Here is a 22,628-nt window from a genome sequence, read left to right as displayed (position 1 = left end):
ACTACACCTCATTCTTCTTGTTCTCCCAGGGCCTGTGACAATACTTGGAACATGGTAGGCATTGGCCGAATAAATTAAAAAATGAATGCTAGATATAAAAGCATGAGCAGGCAGGATGCTCACTTCCTGGGAGACAGGAACAGGATACTTTTGGCAGTGAGAGAATTCTCATCCTTGACCACAGATCAGAGCTGTTCCAAACTGGAAGAAGCTACCTTACAGCACACTGGGTTCCCAGGTGTAGAGGAAGATGAAAGACCAATTTAAAGGCTACAGAGGGGGAATCATTTGCAGAAGAGAAGATACTACATGACTTCCAAGATCACTTGCCTCTCTGGGATTCTCTAAGTCATCCCAGGCTCTGAGTTTCTTCCTGAAGAGTGAATTTCATCCCTGGTCATGTGATGGCAGAGCTGAGCTTGGAATCACATTTATTCCTTCCAAGACTAAAAAGCTTCCTCAAAATTATACTGCTAGAACCTGATTGCATCTGGGAGTTTATACCATTTATAACCAACAGATGAACTGAAACACAAATAAAAGCCCCTGTTGGGTTATTTTTCAGGGCAACAGTCTAGAAAGTATGACAAGAAAATATTTTTTTCAGGGAACAAGTGCTGATATACAGACCCTAGGGTGGGAGATTTGAATGTGAACATTAGGGTAAATGGATTTCACTACAAAGTAAAAGAATATTGGGTGAGTTCACTTTGCTCATTCACTGTTGTTTATTCTTCTAAACCACTTTGGCAAGGTCAACATCCTCAGCAACTTCAGGTTTATTTTTCATGTAACATCAGGAACAAGAAAAGCTTATTCGAAAGAATAAATACAGGGGAGAGAAATGTGGGTTTTCATTACCAGAATGCAATAATATTATCTTTATGTTGAATGAGCCCAGAAGGATTTCAAACCATGATATTTGTCCTTTCCCCCTGAGGTTTGGGATTAATCTGATTCAGAAGGCTTCTAGCAATTTACATCTCTATTTCCCTGACCTTGGTGGATGAGCAGCTTCTCTAGAGAGGGGATCTGCTATGAGACTACAGGTGTAGGATTGATGCCTCATGACATGCAAAGTTAAAATCTCAAAATTACCCCTTCCCAGTGCTAACATACTTCACAAAGAAATGGGGGGAGAATTTCTCACTGTGTTTGGCCCGAGGGCCATTACAGACTCTCACCAATCCAATGTTTTTCACTCAAATGTCGTTAGGGAGGTCATTATTCTAATTCTTCCATATCTGTGGCTCTGCAGGTTGCCATGACTATTATTCATTAACCTGCCTTCCATCTCACCCAGGCCTGGTCATCACACTCTTAGTTTTCCAGCTGCATTTTAAGTTTTGAGAATTACTCCAGTAATGGCTTTGGCATGGGCAGAGAGGAGCCCCTGAAAGGAACTGAATAATTCAAGATGAATTTGTGAGTTAGAATCAAGTCTAGGTCATCTCGACCAAGAATCAAAACGTATTCATACAAGTAAATAAAACAGCAGTTCATAAATCCGGGTTACAACCAGAATCAACTGCAAGTCTAGGTCATCTAGACCAAGAATCAAAATGTATTTACATAAATAAATAAAACAGCAGTTCATAAATATGGGTAGCCATCAGAATCAACTGTGGACCTTTCTAAAACCATTTTTTATGGGCCCCATCGCCAGAGATTTGAACATAGGAGGTGTGAGAACTAGTTATATGCTAAAGATAAAGACAGAACAAAGAATGGATGATCAGAGTCATTTCCCAATGGAAAATTCTTCTAATGGGACCCCCGTGAAATAAAAATTATAGAGATTGTTTCCTGTATTTTCTTTACAAAATATAAATAATATAATAGAAAACCAAGAACGTATTAGGTATGTAGTGAAAGGCCCCTGGGTATCCTTGACACCCCTTTGTGTGCTCCTTCTTCTTACTGCCTCATTCTAGAGGCATCCTGACCCTATGTTGTCCATTTCTCTAAGCAATATATAGATCCATATTTTTTAGACTTAAATAGATAGGCTATAAGTAACCCTCTTTTGTATTTTATTATTTCTGCTGTGGGTACTGAAACAAAAGTTTGCAAATTCATCTGGATCTGTTTTAGCTGGAGTGTCCAGTTTCAACCAAAGCGCACATTATTTTAGGGACTTTTCACTCCCGGTTCTGTATTTAAGGTGTATAATGCGTTCTGTAACAAACAGCTCATCTATGAAGACTGAACTGACCACTCATATTTAATTAAAACTACTGAATCCTTGTCCCACGATTCACTGGACTCAGTTTAGTTACTTATTTTTTTTAAAAAATGGACATTTTAGTCAAGGCAATTATTTACATGTCACAGGTTTAAAACTTTGAACTTGAAATGGTTACATGGAGTTAGAAATTTTATACATAATGTCCTAGACCTGAAACATACACAGCAAAATAGTGAGAGAGAAGGGTCTTCAGTGATTATTTACTGAAAACCTAGTATTTCACAGCAAAATGACAACAGTGAGTCACTGCCCTTACTATGTCAACAGAGGCAAGAAGGTGATTCTGAATAATAATGCCTGTAGCATTTTAGGGTCTATAAAGCACTTTGCCTTTCACAGGATATTTGATTTGACAGTGATTAAATAAAACCCCCAAACTCTGAGCATCCGGTAGAAAAGACAGTTCACTGAAACCTGTAAAACACTGACGTTAAGAATGCATCTGCAATATTTGCCACATTTTGTGTCATGGACCTCAAAATAAATTTAACAGCCGAATATCCACTTTGCTCTATGTCAGGGCCTCCAATTAGTAAAGGGATTTGTTTGGTAGCACTAATGAAAGATTAAACATCTAAAACATATAATTCTGCTGTAAATTGACATACACCAATAAAGCAGCTTTTAGGTTAGTTAACCTTCACCTGTACAATAAAATTAAAGAGGGAGTCCTCTGGGTATTTTTAGATGGAAGACACATTATTCTAAGCAGAGAAAAACAACGCAGAATGAATCTGGGCTCAGGGAGACAAAATATTTACAAAACCTCTCCTTGTACATCTCTGTCTGTGCTTACTGGGTTGAAGGTGTTTTTAGGAACAGCCAGCCAGATGATATAATGGAAAGTTGGGCTCTCAGACAAGCCTGGGTTTGAATCCCACCTCTCCCGTTTGTAACTTGTGTTGTCGTTGTTGTTTTTGATAAGCGACCACCTCCATAAACCTTGGTTTTCCCGGGTGTAAAATATTAATGCCCAATTTTGAGAATTGCGAGGATTAAGTGAGAATTATAAAACTAATAGCAAATATTTATTGAGACTTTCCCGTATGTCAAGTGTTATATTAAAGGCCATGTACAGGTATTTTAGTCCATCTGATTGTCACAACACACCCTAAGGGGAAGGATACTATTAAGGCCCCCATTTTATAAACTTATAAATAGATGCTGAGACTAGGAAAGGCTGACTTTTGCAAGTCATAGAAATGATAGGTGATGGTTCTGGGAATGAAACCAGGCCATCTGGCTCCAGAGTCCTCCCTCTTCATCAGGACTTTAGTTCTGATGATCACATTTCCCCTTCACCCTCACTCCCATCTCCAGCATCCCCCATTTGGCCCACCTAAGCTGACTGTGAGTTTGAGGAAACAAGGAAAAAATAAGCAAATAGGAATGGGAGAACAACAGGGAGCTTAGTTAATGTTTCTTTCAGTGCTTTGATCCAAATGGCATCATGCAAATCAAAATTAACCAATTAGAAATGGAAAAACTCAATGATTTGATAGTTACTTAGAAGAAGGCTTGAGGTTTAGTATGAGAGAGGAAGTTTCCCACAGGGGAACGACAGGCTCATCTTCCCTTCTCCTTCCTAGAGAGCCAGGGACCAGGGGTTTTGCCCCCAAATCACCAGGAGGGGAAGGACAGTCAGAGATACGTACTGCCAAGGAGAAGAGTGGGCTTGGAAGCATCCACTCCCACCTGTACACCCAAACCCATCCCCTGAGCACCAAAGATGACTTTGGTTTACCAAACTCAGGCAAATTGGATTCATTTTCAGAGCAGAGATGCAAATTATAAGGCAAATGCACAAGATAAAAGCTACTGCATCCTGAAGATACTAATTCTTCAGCAGTAAATACAAGCATTAGCTATAAACATAGGCAAGACACTTTTCTTCATGGCTTTAATCAAAGGACAAAAGTTCTCTGGCAAATTACAGCTCTCTTGAAATTTCTTTCCAGATGAAAATAATAAATACCAGTCAAGTAAAATCATTTTGATTTTTAAGATCTCGGTTTCTCCTTTCTCTGCACAACAAATATTAGGAATACTTTTGGATTGAAAGCAAGCCGCTATGTGGAGACTCCTCCACATCTTGTCACTTCTTTGCTAAGTGGCTTTGCACTGGAGTGTCGTGTACATGAACATCACTTACAGTGTCTTAAAATGCAGAGTCCTGGGTCCCACATCAGACCTACTGAACCAGCATAGGGGGCAGATAGATTTCTGTCCTACTGAAACCTATGTCGAGTAATTGTGAAATGCACTGTTGGCTCAGGAGCACAACTTACTCGTTACCACTGAGGGGTACAGCAGATGTTAAAAGTATCAGGGCAGAGATTTCTCACCCCAACTAATAAGGCAGATTTCTGAATGTTCAAGTGGTCAATTTTATAAAAGTTCAAACTAGTTATTCAAACTACACAAGTGATATGATCAAATGAAAGTTTTTAAGAATTTAAGCTAAAAGGCAATAATTAATAGTGAGACAATTTAGTGTATAATTAAGTGAACTAGGCAGGGCCACAAACAACCTCTATACCACAAACATTCTCCCTAAGTGACACCTTAGCCTGGCTTAGGGACGAGAAAACTGAGGGTAAGATTAAAATTAAGAAACATGCATAAGGTCCTAGGGAAAAGATGTGGTGGGGTGGGCGTTCTATTCACATCTTCATATCAGTTTCTTCTCACCATCACTCAGTACATTTGATAGGGTTTCCCCCATTTGAAAAATGAGGAAATAAATGTTCAGGGAGGTTAAGAGGCTGGACCAAAAGTCACACAGCTAATAAATTAGCAGAGCTAATACTCCTATGGAGCCTCTGACTGATGTCCAAGTATATTAACTCCTGGACTTTATTGAGAGCTAAAGTGTCCTCTAAGTTCATGAACTGAAAAGATTACCAAATCTTGTGGAAGGGCCCGAAGAAACTCCTCAGTGAATGGAAGACTTTGTTTGTTTTTTTTAATTTTTAAATCACAGTTCTTTAAAGAATTCCTTTCCTTGTTCTTCCCAAAGCAATCTGAAAAAGTAATTGCTAATGTATCAATAGTTAATAAGAGACACTTCGCACTGCATTAACACTATAAAATTAAATATGTAAGTAGAGGAGTCAAGCACCATAAACAGAAGAGTGTAAGCAAGCATATTTTATAAATAGCTCTTAAGAAATTCTATATTACCTGCCTGCCATAAATCTCTCTCTTTAATATACCTAAAGCACTCTCCCACCCAAAGACACACATAATAATTGTTCTAAAAGCTCATATTAAACTTATTCAGGCTGCGGGAAGATGGCAGAAGAGTAAGACGCGGAGATCACCTTCCTCTCCACAGATACACCAGAAATTCATCTACACGTCGAACAACTCCTACAGAACACCTACTGAACGCTGGCAGAAGACCTCAGACCTCCCAAAAGGCAAGAAACTCCCCACGTACCTGGGTAGGGCAAAGCGGAGAGATTACCGCACAGAGGATCGATGCCGACCAGCACTCACCAGCCCGAGAGGCTTGTCGGCTCGCCAGCCGGGTCGGGCGGGGCTGGGAGCTGAGGCTCCGGCTTCGGTCGGAGCGCAGGGAGAGGACTGGGGTTGGCGGCGTGAACACAGCCTGCAGGGGGTTAGTGTGCCAAGGCTGGCCGGGAGGGAGTCCGGGGAAAAGTCTGGACCTGCCGAAGAGGCAAGAGACTTTTTCTTCCCTCTTTGTTTCCTGGTACGGAAGGAGAGGGGATTAAGAGCGCTGTTTAAAGGAGCTCCAGAGACGGGCGCGAGCCCCGGCTAAAAGCGCGGACCCCAGAGACGGGCGTGGGACGCTGGGGCTGCTGCTGCCGCCGCCAAGAGGCCTGTGTGCGAGCGCAGGTCACTGTCCATGCCCCCTTTCCGGGGAGCCTGTGCAGCCCGCCACTGCCGGGGTCCCGGTATCCAGGGACGGCTTCCCCGGAAAAGCGCGCGGCGCGCCTGCGCACTCGGGCTGGTGCGCGCCTCGGGCTGGTGCGCGCCTCGGGCTGGTGCGCGCCTCGGGCTGGTGCAACGTCATGCTGGCCTCTGCCGCTGCAGGCTCGCCTCGCACTCCGTACCCCTCCCTCCCCTGCAGCCTGAGTGAGCCAGAGTCCCCGAAGAGGCTGCCCCTTTAACCCTGTCCTGTCTGAGCGAAGAACAGACGCCCTCCGGCAACCTACACGCAGAGGCGGGGCCAAAGCCAAAGCGGAGACCCAGGAGCTGTGAGACTAAAGGAGAGAAAGGGAAATCTCTCCCAGCAGTCTCAGAAGCAGCGGATTAAAGCTCCACAATCAACTTGATGTACCCTGCATCTGTGGAATACATGAATAGACAACGAATCATCCCAAATTGAGGAGGTGGACTTTGAGAACAAGATTTACGACTTTTCCCCCTTTTCCTCTTTTTGTGAATGTGTATGTGCATGCTTCTGTGTGAGATTTTGTCTATATAGCTTTGCTTCCACCATTTGTCCCAGGGTTCTATCCATCCTTTTTTTAAAAAAAAATTTTAATAATTATTTTTTTATTTTAATAACACTATTATATTTTATCATACTTTATTCTATTTTACTTTATCTTGCTCTTTCTCTTTTTCCTCCCTTCCCTCCTTCCTCCCTCCCTCCCTCCTTCCTCCCTCCCTCCCTCCTTTCTTCCTTTCCTTCTTTCTTTCTTTCTTACTTTCTACTTCTAGTAATTATTTCTTTCTACTTTCTCTCCCTTTTATTCTGAGCCGGGTGGGTGAAAGGCTCTTGGGGCTGCAGCCAGGAGTCAGTGCTGTGCCTCTGAGGTGGGAAAGCCAACTTCAAGACACTGGTCCACAAGAGACCTCCCAGCTCCACATAATATCAAATGGCGAAAATCTCCCAGAGATCTCTATCTCAACACCAGCACCCAGCTTCACTCAGCGACCAGCAAGCTACAGTGCTGGACACCCTATGCCAAGCAACTAGCAAGACAGGAACACAACCCCACCCATTAGCAGAGAGGCTGCCTAAAAACATAATAAGGCCACAGACACCCCAAAACACACCATCAGACGTGGACCTGTCCACCAGAAAGACAAGATCCAGCCTCATTCACCAGAACACAGGCACCAGTCCCCTCCAACAGGAAGCCTACACAGCCTACTGAAACAACCTTAGCCACTGGGGACAGACACCAAAAACAATGGGAACTACGAACCTGCAGCCTGCAAAAAGGAGACCCCAAACATAGTAAGATAAGCAAAATGAGAAGACAGAAAAACACACAGCAGGTGAAGGAGCAAGATAAAAACCCACCAGACCTAACAAATGAAGAGGAAATAGGCAGTCTACCTGAAAAAGAATAAAGAATAATGATAGTAAAGATGATCCAAAATCTTGGAAATAGAATAGACAAAATGCAAGAAACAGTTAACAAGGACCTAGAAGAACTAAAGACGAATCAAGCAACGATTAGAAACACAATAAATGAAATTAAAAATACTCTAGATGGGATCAATAGCAGAATAACTGAGGCAGAAGAACGGATAAGTGATGTGGAAGATAAAATAGTAGAAATAACTACTGCAGAGCAGAATAAAGAAAAGAGAATGAAAAGAACTGAGACAACATTAAATGCACCAACATTCAAATTATAGGGGTTCCAGAAGAAGAAGAGAAAAAGAAAGGGACTGAGAAAATATTTGAAGAGATTATAGTTGAAAACTTCCCTAATATGGGAAAGGAAATAGTTAATCAAGTCCAGGAAGCACAGAGAGTCCCATACAGAATAAATCCAAGGAGAAATACACCAAGACACATATTAATCAAACTGTCAAAAATTAAACACAAAGAAATCATATTAAAAGCAGCAAGGGAAAAACAACAAATAACACACAAGGGAATCCCCATCAGGTTAACAGCTGATCTCTCAGCAGAAACTCTACAAGCCAGAAGGGAGTGGCAGGACATAATTAAAGTGATGAAGGAGAAAAACCTGCAACCAAGATTACTCTACCCAGCAAGGATCTCATTCAGATTTCATGGAGAAATTAAAACCTTTACAGACAAGCAAAAGCTGAGAGAGTTCAGCACCACCAAACCAGCTTTACAACAAATGCTAAAGGAACTTCTCTAGGCAAGAAACACAACAGAAGGAAAAGACCTACAATAATGAACCCAAAACAATTAAGAAAATGGGAATAGGAACATACATATCTATAATTACCTGAAATGTAAATGGACTAAATGCTCCCACCAAAAGACACAGATTGGCTGAATGGCTACAAAAACAAGACCCATATATATGCTGTCTACAAGAGACCCACTTCAGACCTAGAGACACATACAGACTGAAAGTAAGGGGATGGAAAAAGATATTCCATGCAAATGGAAATCAAAAGAAAGCTGGAGTAGCAATTCTCATATCAGACAAAATAGACTTTAAAATAAAGACTATTAGAAGAGACAAAGAGGGACACTACATAATGATCAAGGGTTCGATCCAAGAAGAAGATATAACAATTGTACATATTTATGCACCCAATAATAGGAGCACCTCAATATATAAGGCAAATACTAACAGCCATAAAAGGGGAAATCGACAGTAACACACTCATAGTAGGGGACTTCAACACCCCACTTTCACCAATGGACAGATCATCCAAAATGAAAATAAATAAGGAAACACAAGCTTTAAATGATACATTAAACAAGATGGACTTAATTGATATTTATAGGACATTCCATCGAAAAACAACAGAATACACATTTTTCTCAAGTGCTCATGGAACACTCTCCAGGATAGATCATATCTTGGGTCACAAATCAAGCCTTGGTAAATTTAAGAAAATTGAAATTGTATCAGGTATCTTTTCTGACCACAATGCTATGAGACTAGATATCAATTACAGGAAAAGATCTGTAAAAAATATAAACACATGGAGGCTAAACAATACACTACTTAATAACGAACTGATCACTGAAGAAATCAAAGAGGAAATTTAAAAATATCTAGAAACAAATGACAATGGAGACACGATGACCCAAAACCTATGGGATGCAGCAAAAGCAGTTCTAAGGGGGAAGTTTATAGCAATACAATCCCACCTTAAGAAAAGGAAATATCTCGAGTAAACAACCTGACCCTGCACCTAAAGCAACTAGAGAAAGAAGAACAAAAAACCCCCAAAGTTAGCAGAAGGAAAGAAATCATAAAGATCAGATCAGAAATAAAAAAGTAATGAAAGAAACGATAGCAAAGATCAATAAAACTAAAAGCTGGTTCTTTGAGAAGATAAACAAAAGTGATAAACCATTAGTCAGACTCACCAAGAAAAAAAGGAAGACGACTCAAATCAATAGAATTAGAAATGAAAAAGGAGAAGTAACAACTGACACTGCAGAAATACAAAAGATCATGAGAGATTACTACAAGCAACTTTATGCCAATAAAATGGACAACCTGGAAGAGATGGACAAATTCTTAGAAATGCACAACCTGCCAAGACTGAATCAGGAAGAAAAAGAAAATATGAACAGACCAATCACAAGCACTGAAATTGAAACTGTGATTAAAAATCTTCCAACAAACAAAAGCCTAGGACAAGATGGCTTCACAAGCATATTCTATCAAACATTTAGAGAAGTGCTAACACCTATCCTTCTCAAACTCATGCAAAATATAGTAGAGGGAGGAACACTCCCAAACTCATTCTACGAGGCCACCATCACCTTGATACCAAAACCAGGCAAGGATGTCACAAAGAAGGAAAACTAGAGGCCAATATCGTTGATGAACATAGATGCAAAAATCCTCAACAAAATACCAGCAAACAGAATCCAGCAGCACATTAAAAGGATCATACACCATGATCAAGTGGGGTTTATTCCAGGAATGCAAGGATTCTTCAATATACGCAAATCAAACAATGTGATACACCATATTAACAAATTGAAGGAGAAAAACCATATGATCATCTCAATAGATGCAGAGAAAGCTTTCAACAAAATTCAACACCCATTTATGATAAAAACCCTGCAGAAAGTAGGCATAGAGGGAACTTTCCTCAACATAATAAAGGCCATATATGACAAACCCACAGCCAACATCGTCCTCAGTGGTGAACAACTGAAACCATTTCCACTAAGATCAGGAACAAAACAAGGCTGCCCACTCTCACCACTCTTATTCAACATAGTTTTGGAAGTTTTAGCCACAACAATCAGAGAAGAAAAGGAAATTAAAGGAATCCAAATTGGAAAAGAAGAAGTAAAGCTGTCACTGTTTGCAGATGACACGATACTATACATAGAGAATCCTAAAGATGCTACCAGAAAACTACTAGAGCTAATCAATGCATTTGGTAAAGTAGCAGGATACAAAATTAATGCACAGAAATCTCTGACATTCCTGTACACTAATGATGAAAAATCTGAAAGTGAAATCAAGAAAACACTCCCATTTATCATTGCAACAAAAAGAATAAAATATCTAGGAATAAACCTACCTTAGGAGACAAAAGACCTGTATGCAGAAAATTATAAGACACTGATGAAAGAAATTAAAGATGATACAAATAGATGGAGAGATATACCATATTCCTGGATTGGAAGAATCAATATTGTGAAAATGACTCTACTACCCAAAGCCATCTACAGATTCAATGCAATCCCTATCAAATTACCACTGGCATTTTTCACAGAACTAGAACAAAAAGTTTCAAAATTTGTTTGGAAAAACAAAAGACCCCGAATAGCCAAAGCAATCTTGAGAACGCAAAATGGAGCTGGAGGAGTCAGGCTCTCTGACTTCAGACTATACTACAAAGGTACAGTAATCAAGACAGTGTGGTACTGGCACAAAAACAGAAAGATAGATCAATGGAACAGGATAGAAAGCCCAGAGATAAACCCATGCACATATGGTTACCTTATCTTTGATAAAGGAGGCAGGAATGTACAGTGGAGAAAGGACAGCCTCTTCAATAAGTGGTGCTGGGAAAACTGGACAGGGACATATAAAAGTATGAGATTAGATCACTCCCTAACACCATACACAAAAATAAGCTCAAAATGGATTAAACACCTAAATGTAAGGCCAGAAACTATCAAACTCTTAGAGGAAAACATAGGCAGAACACTCTGTGACATACATCACAGCAAGATCCTTTTTGACCCACCTCCTAGAGAAATGGAAATAAAAAGAAAAATAAACAAATGGGACCTAATGAAACTTCAAAGCTTTTGCACAGCAAAGGAAACCATAAACAAGACCAAAAGACAACCTGCAGAATGGGAGAAAATATTTGCTAATGAAGCAACTGACAAAGGATTAATCTCCAAAATTTACAAGCAGCTCATGCAGCTCAATAACAAAAAAACAAACAACCCAATCTAAAAATGGGCAGAAGACCTAAATAGACATTTCTCCAAAGAAGATATACAGACTGCCAACAAACACATGAAAGGATGCTCAACATCATTAATCATTAGAGAAATGCAAATCAAAACTACAATGAGATATCATCTCACACCAGTCAGAATGGCCATCATCAAAAAATCTAGAAACAATAAATGCTGGAGAGGGTGTGGAGAAAAGGGAACCCTCTTGCACTGCTGGTGGGAATGTGAATTGGTACAGCCACTATGGAGAACAGTATGGAGGTTCCTTAAAAAAACTACAAATAGGGCTTCCCTGGTGGTGCAGTGGTTGAGAGTCCGCCTGCCGATGCAGGGGATACGGGTTCGTGCCCCGGTCCGGGAAGATCCCACATGCCGCGGAGTGGCTAGGCTCGTGAGCCATGGCCACTGAGCCTGCGCGTCCGGAGCCTGTGCTGTGCAACAGGAGAGGCCACAACAGTGAGAGGCCCGCGTACCGAAAAATAAATACATACATACATACATACATACATACATAAAACAAACTACAAATAGAACTACCATATGACCCAGCAATCCCACTACTAGGCATATACCCTGAGAAAACCATAATTCAAAAAGAGACATGTACCAAAATCTTCATTGCAGCTCTATTCACAATAGCCTGGAGATGGAATCAACCGAAGTGTCCATCATTGGATGAATGGATAAAGAAGATGTGGCACATATATACAACGAATATTATTCAGCCATAAAAAGAAATGAAATTGAGGTATTTGTAATGAGGTGGATAGACCTAGAGTCTGTCATACAGAGTGAAGTAAGTCAGAAAGAGAAAGACAAATACCGTGTGCTAACACATGTATATGGAATTTAAAAAAAAAATGTCATGAAGAACCTAGGGGTAAAATAGGAATAAAGACACAGACCTACTTGAGAATGGACTTGAGGATATGGGGAGGGGGAAGGGTAAGCTGTGACAAAGCGAGAGAGTGGCATGGACATATATACACTACCAAACATAAGGTAGATAGATAGTGGGAAGCAGCCGCATAGCACAGGGAGATCAGCTGGGTGCTTTGTGACCACCTGGAGGGGTGGGATAGGGAGGGTGGGAGGGAGGGAGACACAAGAGGGAAGGGATATGGGAACAGATGTATATGTATAACTGATTCACTTTATTATAAAGCAGAAACTAATAAAAAAAAGAAAAAAAATAAACTTATTCAGTAGCATCCCTTTTAAAGGACTGAATATTGCCTTAATGATTTGACTAGCTGGAATTACATTTTGGAGTATGATTTGGGAACTTGATTAGTGGAAATTCTGGCCTTTGTCAGTGATGCCAAAATATGGGAGATTCCTGATAGAAATTCCAGAAAACCCACACCTCTGACTGCTCACTGAAATACAAGGACATATCATCTGCTTCTTCATGTTTACTGAAGTTAGAGGCTTAGAAGTATTTGTTCTATCATGCTAAGTACCATTATCATCTCCATTTTCCTCCCCACACTGCCCAAGAGAGCCACGGTAAACAATGGTAAGATGCAGGTTCTCACGAAGCTTACATTCTCCAGGGACTAAAGAAATAATATGAGTACAGGAAAAAAAAAAAAAGTAACACACAAACAAATAAAAGACAGTGAAGAGGGCCTTGAAGGAAATGAAATAAGGCATGGACAGAAAGTGTTGCCTGCCATTTTAGTAAACAAAGAATGCTGCCTGCCATCAAGCCATCAGCCAGGGCAGCAGCGGCCCCTACAGTGCACCCTGAGGACAACTGAAGTTGGAGAAAAACAGGATACTGGCCCTAGATAGTAAAGACACATGTCAAAGGAATAATATCAGTGAGCTGAACTCTTGCATCTTCCCATACATAGAAAAGCACTAAAAAACCATTAACTTGAGATGTCTGTTTTTTGTAATGATCGGTAATCTTTTGATGTTTGACTATATAATTTTTGTCAGCAAAACTCCTATATATCCTGGTTCCTCCTTGACCTCTTGGGAACAGTCCCTCAGAGCTCTCTGAGAGACTGTCTTCCCCGGCTAACGTCCTCAGTAAGGTCCCCGAATAAAACACAACTCGCAACTTTTAGGCTTTTGTTTTTGTTTTTAGTCGACAAAGGCAAACGGGATAGGAAGTAAGGGGTTTAGGAGGGTTACTTCAGATGGGAGGGGCTGGTCAGGGAAGGCTGATGACCCAGCGACATATGGCTGTATAGGTACATGATAATATGGATATGCATATGGTGATATATGGCTGAGACCAGAAGAAAGGGATCATTTCTCAAGCCTGCAGGATATCAAAATTGCTGCAATAATCACCTGGTGGATAGCAGTGCCCTCCTACTTTGAGATTCAAACGGGAGAGTTAATAAACAATTGAGAAATAAGGGGTCATATTTTTAGTTTGATATTTCCCTTTCGTTACAAATGCCTTACTGAGGAAGCTAGGCCACCCTTGTTCTTTGCAAAGAAGAACTGAAAGCCCACAAAACAAAAAAACCCTAAAGGGGTGCCACGTTCAAGAGGCTTGCTCAGTGGTGCACTTCCGCTAAGAACAGCAAGGGAAGGGATCATTGCTGGGCTTATTGCTCTTACCACCCAACATGAGACAAAAATGGTTTAGGGCCCAGGCGTCAGGCGGGGTACCAGGAGTCAGACACAGAAGCAAAGAGAAAGAAAATAGTCACTGCACTTTCCATGGCAGGCTGTCAGACAGTGCCTCATAATGTTCAACTGTGTGAATTTCAAAATCTGAAATGCTTAGTCATGATTTGTAGCTTTCAAAACCTGGCAGCTAAATATTGACCATGTGGCACTGAGGCAGGAGGTAGATGGGCCCCAGGCTAGACATCGACAATTGGCCTCCTGTTCACACTTCCTGGGGTGAGAAGAAGATGGGCTTCAGGCCCGACATTCATTACCAGCCCCTTGTTTACATTTCCTAAGGCAAGAGACAAACTGGCTCCGGACTACATATTTATGAGCGGACTCCTGTCTGTATTTCGAGATCTGCACTTTGATATAAGAAACAACAACAGGAATAGGGTAGATAACCGGACATTGGACACTTTTATGGCAGGGACAGAGAGGGGCTAAACCCTGTTAAAAGATCAAGAGGTCATACATTTCCCATCCTTGAGGCAAGGGAAACATTGCACATGCGCAGAAAGGCTCCTTGGGGGTCAAAAGGAGGGGGCACACCCCATAATACCTGACGCTAAGGCATCCCATAGACCTCTGGGCTGAAATCCATCTTGGAAAAACGTTGCGCACGTATGTTGGGTAGGGTCCTAGGGCAGGGCAGGTGTGGAAAAAGAAACCAGGTAATTGGCCAAAGGTAAACAAAGACCCGGAAGAACTGCCCTATATGAATGACCTAACCACCTCTTTCCTGGCTCCTCCTCATTCGGGAGGACGCCCACACCCTTCCTCTCTGGTGTGCATCTCTGCCTTGCTTCTGAACTAACTAAACAAACTGTTTCCCTGTGTGCTCTCCCACCTGTTGTTGTGCTATGTCTCTAATAATAAACTTGTACCTGTTTTTACAGTTTTTGCTTCCGTGAGAAATGCATTTTTCACTGGGGGCAAGACCCAGGGGGTGTGGTGGCCAGGATTCCTGGTTTTCATCCAGGCTACCCAGGTTCAGTTCCTGGGCAGGGGATTAAGATCTCGCTTCACCACTCACTTCTGCCTCTCGGAGATTAGCTTTACTGCCTGGAGGGGCTGACTCCTGGCTTCCTTGGGTCAAGGTTATGTGGCCATCACCACTTACTACTTTATCACCATAAAGCAACAAGGCTGGTAAATATTTGCATTCTGAGAAGAATCATGCGGGTGTGCTTGTTAACAATGAAGATTCCCAAGCCCCAAACATAAAGATTCTAAATCAGGAAATTTAGAATAAAAACAGAATCAACCTTTTTACTAAAGTAACATCAAAATTAATTCTCAGGTAGGTAGTATAAGAATAGTTGGTAGGTAGTATAAGAATCACACTTAGAAAAAATAGATTAGACAACTTGTGATATGTAGACTTGGTCTAAAAGGACAGTTTTCAAAACTTTGTCATCCACTGAGGTTTTAGTTTTATGTACAGCTGACCCTTAATACTTGGAGGTTAGGAGTTCCGACCCTCCTTCGAAGTAGAAAATCCGGGTATAATTCAGAGGCAGCCCTCCATACACGCAGTTCTGCATCTGCAGATTCAACCAACCACTTATCTGTAGTACTGCAGTATTTACTACTGAAAAAAATTCCTGTATAAGTGAACCCTCACAGTTCAAACTCCTGTTATTCAAAGGTCAAATGCATATGGATGTTTTCTTTTAGCCATTTAATATTACACAAACGATTTGAGATGGCCCTGCTAATTCATATGGGGGAAATTAGGGCTCATATAGGAAACAACTGAAAGATGTTCAAAAGAACATAATCTGCCAATTAAAAAAAAGAACTGTAAAAAAAAAATCAACTTAAGCTAAATTACGATGGCACTGACGATAAGAACCACATTCAACAATTTATATATGAGTGCCATACCCCAAAAATTACTCCATCACCCCACCATCAAAGCTAACAAAACCATTAAAAATTTCGGCCCGATCATTGCGACATGAAAAAGTAGTCAGTACTAGAGTCAGAGAGTCTACAGCCATGGTGCTCAGCCCTGCTAGACTTGGTGTTTGTTGGGGTTTTTTATTATCATTCTTAATTGAGATATATTTCAAATAACATAAAATTTACCATTTAAAAATGTATGATTCAGTGGGTTTTAAAAATATCCATAATGTTGCACAACCATCACCACTAATTCCATATTTTTATCACCCTAAAAAGAAACTCTTACCTGTTACTAGTCGTTTCTCCTTCCCTTCTTCCTCCAGCCCCTGGCAACCACTAATCTACTTTTTGTCTCTAATCAGTGCCTGCTTGTCTAGGAAAATGCCCCGTTTAGATTAACATCCCATTCAGATTCCCAAAATAAAATTTTGAGATCATATAACCTATATATTCATATAAATTTCAGATATGTTTATGTTGTGCAGACTATCAATCTCTGCATGCCCTTTGACGTGGTGTGAATTTCTCCCATGTTACTAGCTATGCCTCTGCAGCGTTACTTTCAATGGCTGAAGGAATTTCATCAAATAGATACAGCACAAAGCACCTAACTAATCTGGTGGTGTTGTAATTTATATTTGAATATTGATTTTGAAAAAAATCTAGCAGGACTTCCCTGGTGGTCCAGCGGTTAAGACTTTGCCCTCCCAATGCAGGAGGCCCAGGTTCGTTCCCCGGTCAGGGAACTAGATCCTGCGTGCCCCTGTGTGCCGCATAAGACCTGGTGCAGCCAGATAAATAAATAAATGAATACTCTTTAAAAAGAAAAAAAAATCTAGCAACCAGGTTTAAACACTTATATTTTGTATTTCCAAAAACAATCTCAAAACGAAGCTACCGTATTATACTGTTTTGTTTTGTTTTTAGCATCGGCATGTTTAGGAGCCTGGCACGGAGGTGGGGGAAAGCTGTGAAGCCCCTTTGTCCTTATCACACTGTGTGTCTGGAGCAAGGCTAGCTCTTTTTTATCATAAGGAATTTGGTGGCAATCTCTGTAGGACATTTGCTCCTCAAAAGTATTTCCCAGAGATTCTATTTTAAAAGTCCCACGGTAGCTATGTTAAGCATTAAAACCACATGCAGACGAATATCAAAAGAAGATGATGTTTATTTGCCATTGTTTGGTACCAAGCATTACCTTACTCACTCACAGCTAGTCTCAAAGCCATAAAATCTTATTTCGCAAAATGTAACATAAGCACCCCAGTTAGACTTGCTTCAGATTGCTAACACGAAAAAAAAAAAAAAGAAAAAGAATAAAAAGGCCTTTTCTATGATTTACGTGTAGGAACTAACTGCATAGGCATTTGCATTTGTATGAAGGGGGCTGAAACTCAGCTTCAGAATCAGCCAGGATTTTATTCTTTTATTTTACTTTATTAGGGAAGCAGAGACTATCCTAATAAATCTTCCTTCCGTCTTCTGGCACACTTAACAACTCATTTTTGAGCTCCACTGACTCCATTATGTTGAACTTTGGTATTAAGTACGAAGGGAGGAAAAGAGTAGGTGTGTGGGTGGAAAGGAGGAGAACAGAGGGAAGCAAAGGGCGAGGAGTGAAGGGACAGCCATGGGGCCACCGTATCTGTGAGCCCTCCACTCAACAATGGCAAAGCAACAATATACAGTGTAGAGAACCAGAAGGCTGCCACAGAGGCGCAGGCTTAACAGGACACCCACCAATCCACATGCGGCATATGTCCTGTTTCCTAGACACTACCTCCCATGAACTTTGACTTCGGTTTCTGTTTCAGGACTCCATGATTTAGTTTCTGCTTTAGCATTTGAACAATAATAATTTTACTACAAAAGGTAAGTGTCTTGTAAACTAATGTGAAACATATTGCTTGGCAAAGTTTACAATGTCACGATTTATGGCTCCGACACCAAGGGTCTCTCTGACCTCGAAGACAACATAATGAAGCAGCAATGTGCTCCAAATGACTCAGTGTGATTTTTTATTAGTTCTCGTAATCACCCCCTATTAATTTGTATGCACATAATAAGCACTCACCTTCACAGTTTGTCCGGCTTCGGGGCCATCCTAGAAATAGGGGGAAAAAAAAAAAAGACAGAGGTGAGAACAGATAGATGGTATCTCCTGCTTATTCAGAAATATTGCCTGTTAATAATTTAGATCCAATTTCATTGTGTGTTAATTTATAGTTTCCTCATGGGGACCATTCGCTTCGAAGGTATGGGGCCCAACAGTTCTCCATTTCCACTTGAGAGTAAGAAGTTATGTATAAAAATGATATAAATTATCCAGTGAGTCAACCCCTTTCCTACTTTTCATGCTCTTTGCTTTTGGCTATGGTTTTAATTGCATTAAAGGAAGACTGGAAATATTGGGGGAGGTGAAGTATCACACCTTTTGGTTATCTTTAAAACAGATGTAGCTTAATTAATGCCTGATTACTTTAAGTCTCTCCTCAGGAAATTGCTGTAAACATAATCCATTAAGCAAGAAGCAAGAATATGGGCTGTCTCATGTAGAAGGAGCACCCAAGAGTGGGCCCTTTCTGGCTCTTCTGACCTTGGGAGAAAAGGTGCAAGTGTTTATTGTAGCTGAGCTCTTTTCCCATCCTGGGTCCTTCCCTCAGCTTTCTGAAGCCCAACAGAACTATTTGCTTAGCTAAAAAATAAGCAAACTTGTCTAGTCATCAGCCACGATACAAAGCAAAAGCAAATAAGTGCTCAGCTGGTTTGGATAGCAGAACATGCAATGTTTCTATAATCAAAAATTTCAAAAATTGAATTACAACTCTGAAAATTTAGGTAAGTCTTTCTACTTCTAAGACCCAAACTACTTGGGGTGAGAATTCTTGCCCTGCTATGACGAAGATTAAGCAGACCTGTGTAATCAGTGGTTTTCAAACTTGGAGTCTCAACCTATTAGTGGGTCATAAAGTCAACTTGATGGGTTGTGACCAGCACTGAAGACAAAAGAAATCAGATAACAGAACAAAAACTATCAGACTGCACACAATAGGTAAACACTGCTTTGTGAAGTTTCTGTTTCCTTTATCTACATGTCTGTAGGGGGAGAGGGGAATATATGATTGTGAAATAAATATATATCTTACTGTACGTTAAAGTTTTAAAAAGTTTGAAAACACCACATATATGAAAGTACTCTAAGTGCTTTATATAATAGCAACAGTTTCTATATTTTTTAACATCAGTTTCTATGTTTTTGGAATTAAGTTTCTAGCAAATCATGTTAGATAACCAGCATTGGCCATTTCCTATGAATGTGAATTTTCTTCTAGTATTCCATTAAACACTGACAGATGTCTTCACCCAGTTGCCTTCATTTGGTCTCTCTGGAAACATGATTTGCAGCATCAGCTTAATAAACCCACCCTGAGCTTAACTACCTGCTTGAAGGTGACTCAAAGGGGTTAATACACAATCAATACACACAGACAGACAGACACACACACACACAGTATTTTACAAGGAAGTTTAGGTACTCTTGACACAGACATGGTGGCAAAAGGTTTTTTTTAAAGAATGCAGATGAGGGAATTCCCTGGTCATCCAGTGGTTAGGACTCCTTGCTTCCACTGCAGGAGGCACAGGTTCGATCCCTGGTCAGGATACTAAGATTCCGCAGGCCGCATGGCGTGGCCAATAAATAAATTTAAAAAAATGCAGATGAGCATTTCTAGTCAGAGCCTTCCACAACCTGAAAACGGTGGCCTTCTCTATCTGTTCTCTTTTAAAGTCTACGGTGGAGAGCTGAGGAGGGTAGAGGGAGGATGATAAATATCCAGTTTACCTAAAGCACTGAGTACAAGGTCTTGCATCATGAAACCATCTACTTCTTTCCAAAGGGTTTTTGGAGAGTCATCAAATCTCAAGGCCACACAGGGCTTTAATTATGTATAGATACCCGCAGCTCTTTCCATGGGTGATAGAAAGGGGCTCATGGTATATTACTCCCTGAAGATTCACTCAATTCCCACAGCTGATGACCCACCGCCGACCTCCTCCTCCCACACTGACAAGCATTGGCTCAAACTCGGCCTAAAGATCTCTAGTGATTGGGGATCTAGCTTCTTTACCAGGAAGTAGGCCACACTGAACGCTCAATCAATCCAGCTTCATACCATAATCAATCCATAATCAATCACTGAGGCTTGAATTATAAACATCAGCCTTGAGAGGGCGAGGCCCTACCTAACCTGCATATCTCTATTCCCCTAGAAATAGAGCAGGGCTCAAAACATATTTCTCCTGGAATCAAAATGACATGTCCCACCCCAGTTCCAATAAAAGATCTGGAATGTCTTCATGCTCATCACATACATCACACGTCCAGTACCCCCAGCTGCTTGGTCAACAACCCTGCGTGCATTGCCTCCGCTGATATTCCACCCTGTTCACCAAGTCCACGTCGGGGCCTTGTGGATATTAGGGTGGCCCTGGATGAGCGAGCTATCTATACACTCACCTGCACGGAAAAGGTGAGAGAGGTGCCCTGGAAATGCTTCTCCACTGCCGTCCCGACTCTCTGTGCTGCCTGAAACAGGTCAGCCACTTCATTGGGATGCAGGTCTCGGAAGCGCTCCACTGGCCGGAGGGGACACACGAGGACATCTGCAGTGAGGTCTGTTAAGGTACACTCTGCTTGCTTTAGGGACCATTTTTACCAAGAAGTTTATACCCACAGGCTTGAATCCCCTTGGCCCAGGGCCTGAACTCGCAAAGGCTAAGGAATAAAAGAACAAATATTTACCAACCACTGAACTCCAAGGAGTTCAAAGAGAGCTTACAAACATGGTTAATTATACTTTAAAGGAGAAGCTATGGCGCACTGAAGAAATTCTCTTAAGAGAAAAAGACATCAGTGTTCAGAGAGACTTAAGTGCTGGCTGAAATAATTACGCCACGAGGCAAGATCTGTTCTGGACCGTTATCTCCTGACCCCTATTCTCAAGCTCTGTCTTCTCAAGCAGCCAAAGGCCCTGGGTTGGAAAAGCAACTGGAATATTCAGTTGGTTTTTCTATGAAGAGCATCACAATCAAAACTTTAATTTCAATATCTCCGTAGAGAAATATGTAATCAAAAGACAATAGTATTTTATTTTTTAAAAGGAGTATAGAGATTCTGAAAATGTACAGTGAACTTCATTTATAACAAGGAGATGTGCTACACGGTTAAGCAATTGATGTCAAGCATTCCTTAAGAATGCAAGAAGGCAGTTGAAGGTAAATAATTAAGTTAAAACAAGGGTTGTCTGCTTGTGCGAATGAAGCCATCTTAATGTATTCTATTAGTCAGACAAATCAACATATTTACATTATTGGTCTGAACAACCAACAAATTCTAGAGAAAAAGGATGCAAGTTTGATCATTTGTTGGTAGCAAATAAACATTCAGCGTCACATCATCAATAACGTTTCAGTTGCTTTTTGTATTTGAACTCATAAATGTATGGGTATACACATATAGACATGTACACATACATGTGTATACACACACAAGCTACATTAATTTTTGTTCAGTTTTCAGGTACCAGCAGGAGTAAAAAAGCTAATGTTCTTTTCTTTCTTTTTTCTTGTTTTAAAAGAACATGCTTCTGCTTTGAGCCAAGCAGCTAAGGGGCATAATAAAACCACAAGTCTACAGTTGCTAGTCTCACCAGAATATCAAGCATTTTAGCCCACCATACTATTGGTAGGACTCAGGACCCAAGGGGAAATGCACTGAATTCAGCTGGGCGGGCCTGATTTCCATAAGACAGAGGGAAAAAGAGGGAAAACTGATTAATTTTGCTCATAATCAGGAAATTCATGTCAACGGTAAACTAGGAAAACGAGTATTTGTTTAATCTGAGTTCATTTTTCAAGAGAGGAGAAGGGAGGCCTTCACCCACATGGCATCTGATACTTAAAAAGATAATTATCCTTCTTTGGCAGGGCTGCTTTATTATCATGGGTCAATGAACCATTTAGAAATGGAGAATTTCCTTTCATTTCCTCTGAGCAGATTGCCAGCCTCCACTCCCACTGAGTTGCTTTTTTTGCTGTTAAAAGAGCCCTTTCCCCATCTTCCTCTTCCCTGCTTTAATTTACACCCTCCCTTAGGCTCTGACTTCACCAAACCACAGCAAGATGACAATTTTGCAAGCTTCCAACAATATTCATAATTACTGTGGTTGGCTATGTCTACACACAGCAACTAGGTGGGGAAGGGAATAACATTCTATTGAAACAACTGCTTACTGTGAAAACTGATGGGATGAATCTGGCAATCTTTGTGTCTAACGTTACTTTAGTAATAGCAATGACATCTGAAAGGTTTTTTTCAATGCCATAAAAAACTGTATCTTATTACCTGTCCATTTTCTTACCCAATGCTAAGAATCAGCTTGACCCAAGTTTAACGAATCAAAC

The 22,628-nt window shown here is 40.8% G+C and overlaps 1 protein-coding gene across 12 annotated transcripts in view; it reads right to left on the bottom strand.

The window, feature by feature from the left end:
* FHIT (fragile histidine triad diadenosine triphosphatase) overlaps positions 1–22,628 on the bottom strand; it is a 1,482,405-nt gene that overhangs the window by 259,464 nt on the left and 1,200,313 nt on the right. For all 12 annotated transcript variants that reach the window (XM_082639705.1, XM_082639702.1, XM_082639708.1 and 9 more), the window contains 2 exons: positions 20,683–20,828; positions 18,238–18,267 (listed from right to left, as the gene is read on the bottom strand). In XM_082639705.1, the coding sequence (XP_082495831.1) occupies positions 18,238–18,267; positions 20,683–20,828 (176 nt within the window). The remainder of the gene's footprint in view (positions 1–18,237; positions 18,268–20,682; positions 20,829–22,628) is intronic.

This window comes from Mesoplodon mirus (assembly GCF_964341445.2).
Source record: "Mesoplodon mirus genome assembly, chromosome: 12".
Lineage (NCBI taxonomy): Eukaryota > Metazoa > Chordata > Mammalia > Artiodactyla > Ziphiidae > Mesoplodon > Mesoplodon mirus.
This window is presented reverse-complemented; position numbering and strand designations above follow the sequence as displayed.